At 34.1% G+C, this 4,854-nt stretch overlaps 1 protein-coding gene and 1 non-coding gene across 2 annotated transcripts; one reads left to right on the top strand and one right to left on the bottom strand.

Annotated features, from left to right (window-relative positions):
* Positions 1 to 509: 509 nt before the first annotated feature.
* Positions 510 to 581, bottom strand: TRNAK-UUU. The gene has a single exon. It is a non-coding gene; the product is annotated as a tRNA-Lys (tRNA).
* Positions 582 to 3,297: 2,716 nt separating this feature from the next.
* LOC116126378 (probable calcium-binding protein CML45) lies at positions 3,298 to 4,175 on the top strand. Its single transcript, XM_031412084.1, has one exon. The coding sequence runs from the start codon at positions 3,360 to 3,362 to the stop codon at positions 4,029 to 4,031; it is 672 nt and encodes a 223-aa protein (XP_031267944.1). The 5' UTR covers positions 3,298 to 3,359; the 3' UTR covers positions 4,032 to 4,175.
* Positions 4,176 to 4,854: the final 679 nt, after the last annotated feature.

Raw genomic sequence — 4,854 nt, 5'->3', positions numbered from 1 at the left:
ATTGATAGGCATGACAATGCTCCTCGAAATTCTAGGGTCTCGTCCTGCTTTGCCTCACATGGGCAGTAGGAAAGCCTCAGTTTTTTTGGGGATAGGGCGGAGGTGGGGCCGTTTTAATCCCTGTCCATGGGGTGGGGTGGGTGATGCCTTTCCCTCACCCCGTCCCGTATAAAATATATAAAGTTATATATATTTACTTTTCACTAATGCCCCAATATTTCATCTAATTACACAATTATCCTACCTATATAAGCCTATATTATGTTTTCATAAGGAGAATCTAGGGAAATGCTCAAATTTATGTTTATGTAAAATTAACTATGTTTAAATGATTAATTTAAGTGTTTGTCATATAGACAAGAATTAACTATGTTTAAGCGATTAATTTAAGTGTTTGTCATGTGGATGAAAATTAACTATCGTGTTTAGACTTAAGGAAGAGAACAAACCTTCTTAACCATCAGACTTACCCCTTAGGGTTAAAATAATTTTGAGAATTTTAATAAAATCGCCGTCTGTGGGGATCGAACCCACGACCACGTGGTTAAAAGCCACGCGCTCTACCACTGAGCTAAGACGGCTAGATTCTCATATTCCCTTGTTACAAACTCATCTTCATCTTCATCTTCATAACCAGACCTTCGTCCTCGTAATACGACCTTTATCAGCCAAGTGGCCATGAAAAGATGAAATGGAAGGAAGCAATTATAGGGTAAACTAGAAACTATAACTTTGAAAAATATATCTAACTTCTTCTTTACTTTTTATTAGTTTTTTTAATTAGAAATTTATCTTTTTCATTTCAATAACTGATGTGGGACGTAACAATATCGAAGGTAACATTATCCTTGATAAGTTAATATGATCCATCTTAAAAGTTAAAATGCAGGATAACGATATCTAATATCTTAATAAAATAACATAATTCATCTTAAAGGTTCATATATAGAATAATGTTAATATAGTATTATCCATTTTAATGGTAAAAAAGAGGGTAACATAGGACTTTTTTTTTTGGTTCATAATGAAATATCTATTCCACAACAAACAAGCATACATAAGAGGAAAATACGAAAGCCATAAAATAGACATCAAATAACTTAATCCAACTCAAAATTAATATGGCTTATCCTGAAGGCAAATCCCCAAAATACTCGATGGGCATGACGATAGCCAATTCAGATGCACAGAATTTGATACTACTAACGTGGCAACCTCATGTGCTAACATATTGGCTTTCCTTCTAGTCCACTGATAATCAACCGAGGAACAACTCTCAGCAAGGTCATGAATATCTATCACAATTCTATCAATCTCCCACAAATAGGATTGTGATTAGTTTGGTCTTATGGAACCCCGGCGTACCACAAACTCAACCTTGGGCCAGCATCAGGGGCTGAGCCTTTTCTTGAACTGGGCTCAGACTAAATAGGCTTATGAGCCCACTAAGCCTTTCCATGTTTTTCTTGGACACTTGGGCTGCTTACTTGCTTAGCCAACTAACACATCCTTGTTTGGTTTCCAAGAAATTTCTCCATTGTGATGAATCACACCCTTACATCACCTTCCACCACGAATTTGCACTAACCAAAATCTTCCACATTATATGTCACTTTCATTTAAGATTGAATTTAGTTGAGATCAATTAGTTCAACTTCTTCCACTAATAATACAAAACGGTGAGGGTCATTTTACAAGAAAAATCAATACCAACACTAATGCATTGAATCCCTTTTGGAATTCTGAAGTTAAACTTGCTTGAGTGAGAACAATATTGAAATGGGTAATTTTTTTTTTTTAAATAAATATTTGTAAAAATGATACAGTATATATGCAGAATTTTCATTGGAGTGTCATCTATTTGAGCAAGAGTATACTTACCGATTCTGCAGACTAATTCTCCATCTTAACTGATGTGAAGTGCGACGTGATCGGTATGGAAATCTCCCGGAATTTGTAAGTAAAGTATTTTCCCACCTATTTTACCAACTTCCCTTCTTTCACGTCCAAATGGAGACAACGTGTGGGAAAAGAAATAAAGAATGACAAATCTGTCTATTACTTCCAAGACCTGAAAATTCCACAGGACTTGTCTAAAGATTCCAAGCATTTAAAGAAGTAAACAAAGAAACTATAAAAGAATGCCAAAATAGGCCATAATTTCATGGGTTTAAGTTAATTTAGCACTCCACTGCATGGAAAAGGCAAGATGAGTATTTTTTTTGCTTTTTCTCAATAGTTAGTGATTATTAATTTAGGCCCTGATATTTAGATCTATTTGGTCCACTAAAATAAGAAAACAACAATTTGGTCCCTATACAATCAGAGAAATAATCTACTTAGGTCCCTTAGACATATAGGGTGACAAAACTGGTTCATATTGTGGTGAATAGAGAAGTAACGAGATTTTAATTAACCTTCGATACAATTTGTTTAATTATTTGTGTTAGATATTTAAACATGAATAGACAAGATTATTAAACGAGTGATACGAATATAAACCTTTTTTTAATAAACGTGTCATATTTTTATTACCATACGACTCATACCATTTAACTTGCGTATCTACTTTCAACACATTTAACCTGTTTGTCTTAACGTTATCCTAAATGGATATTTGTTTCATAAATAAATAATTATGTCATAAACTGTTAATGTTGTTATAATCGAATAATCATATCATAAACATGTTATATATATAACTCGTTTAATTAATCACGTCATTAAATGTTTTCACATGTTTATAATCCTTAATATGAACACGAATATGATTGAGGTCAACCCTGACCTGTTTAAACCATGTCATATTGGGAGGTTATATAAAAAAAAAAATTTGAACGTCACCTTTACTTGGACAAAGAATAAATGTGTTACTTCTTTTTATTCTAGTGGATCAAAATGTACCCAACCTAAACCTAAAGGACCTAAACGTAATCATCCCTCAGCTAAAAAAAGTCAACTTTAGAATAATGTAAAACAGAAAAAGCGGCAGATTCTTGGAAAATCACAACAAAGAGACAAATCCACAAAAAAGAATTAGGCCAGCCTGAGGCCCTGAAACAACTTTTCCTCCAAATGACCGCCCTTAATATGCAGCTCAGCAGAAACTTCCTCTTTTTCGCATGACAAAAAACTGACCATTTCTTCGTGTATTTTCCAGGTTTTTCTCCATAGACTCGATGCAGGCTGCAGGCAATTTCCTTCCACCATCCCCGTCTGCTCTCAAAGCTGACTGCTTTGACGTCTTCAAAGACCAAATAACCAAACCGAACCGCCCTCCTTATAAATATTTAAACCCCCCCTTCCTTCCTCCACCATCAAATCAACGTGAATTATTCCTCTAGCTTTCACAATCGTTTATGGAATTTAACCATTTCTACTACCATATTCAAATGGAGAAATCATCATCATCAGCTAGCAAAAATAACCAAAATTCTTTCTTTTTCTTTGCCTTTTTTCCTTTTATTGTTTCATTATTTGAAAGATTTTTCACTTTGGTTCAAGGAGTCGACAATTTTTTTTCATCGTTCTTCTGGTCTTTTTTATCGTTCTTCTGGTCTTTTTTCTTGTTACATCTCCATTTTTCCAATATTGAAAATTGCAGTGATCTCAAGAATCCAGATTTTGTTGATTCCAGTGTTTCTTGTGTCCAGAAGAAGCAAGATCATGATGATGGAAGCCTCCTAAGAGAGGAAGTTGAGATGGTGATGGAAGAACTGACACTTTTTTGCGGCCCTGGAGGCGAGGAGCTCCCGGAAAAAATCGGTTCCAGGGAGGTTTCGGGGCTGTTTGAGGAGAAGGAACCGAGCTTGGAGGAAGTGAAGGAAGCGTTTGATGTTTATGATCAAAACAAAGATGGGTTCATTGATGCGAGGGAGTTGCAGAGAGTTCTTCGTGTTTTGGGATTTAAAGAAGGATTTGAGTTGGAGAATTGCAGGAAAATGATCGGAAAATTTGATGAAAATGGAGACGGGATGATTGATTTTAGAGAATTTGTAAAGTTTATGGAGAATAGTTTTGTTGAATTGTAATTTGTTTGCAGAAAATAGATGCAATCAAAACTTAATATTCAACGCACAATTTTTTTTTTTTTTTTTTTTTATTAGTTTCGGCTTTTTCTTGATGAATTTCTATGCAAACATTATACCGATAATTAAATTGTAATTTCTATTATATATTTAGAAATTATCATATCATAGTATCATTATCTTGGTCTAGTTCAGGGATAATCTTTTTCATTCTTTTGTTCTATTGTCACATGTGATATACAATTAATTAATTAGGATCCTCTAATTTTACTAATACTAACAAGTACATTAAAGATGGAATAATTATTCTCCTAAAATGTCACAATTACCCTAAACAAACATATTAATGACCATAAATTTAAAGTGATAAATAATATATCACTCGAGAATTTTAAGATAATGTTTGCATTTGTATTGTTAGAATTAAAGATAATGTTTGCATTTGTATTGTTAGAATTAAGTGCTCCGAAAAAACAAATTTAAAATACCAAGGGGTTAGTCTAGCGGTCAAGAAGGTTTGTTTCTTTTATTAACTTCTTGGGTTCGAATCATCTTGAGGTCACTTACCACATTTGTGATTTACTTTAGAATATTTGGGTTTGTAAGGTGTTCAATAGGTCTTGATAATTAGTTAAGGTACACGCAAGTTGACACGAACACCCCGATCATTAAAAAAAAAAAAATTTAACCCACCCATGGATAGCCCAACGGTAAGGGTGAACCCAAAGGGCTGTGCATAGCTTCAACCCATAATCCTAGTTTGATTCCTCGTTGGACACAAATATAGTATCTTTACTCATGATTTACTTGTGGGCTTGTTAGGCGT

This window comes from Pistacia vera, unplaced genomic scaffold (assembly GCF_008641045.1).
Source record: "Pistacia vera cultivar Batoury unplaced genomic scaffold, PisVer_v2 Contig179, whole genome shotgun sequence".
In the NCBI taxonomy this organism is placed as follows: Eukaryota; Viridiplantae; Streptophyta; class Magnoliopsida; order Sapindales; family Anacardiaceae; genus Pistacia; species Pistacia vera.
The sequence above is the reverse complement of the archived record's forward strand: the minus strand, read 5'-3'. Positions and strand labels throughout refer to the sequence as shown.

Excerpts from the sequence above, each read along its gene's own strand:
- LOC116126378 (XM_031412084.1), top strand. The coding sequence starts at position 3,360 with ATGGAATTTAACCATTTCTACTACCATATTCAAATGGAGAAATCATCA.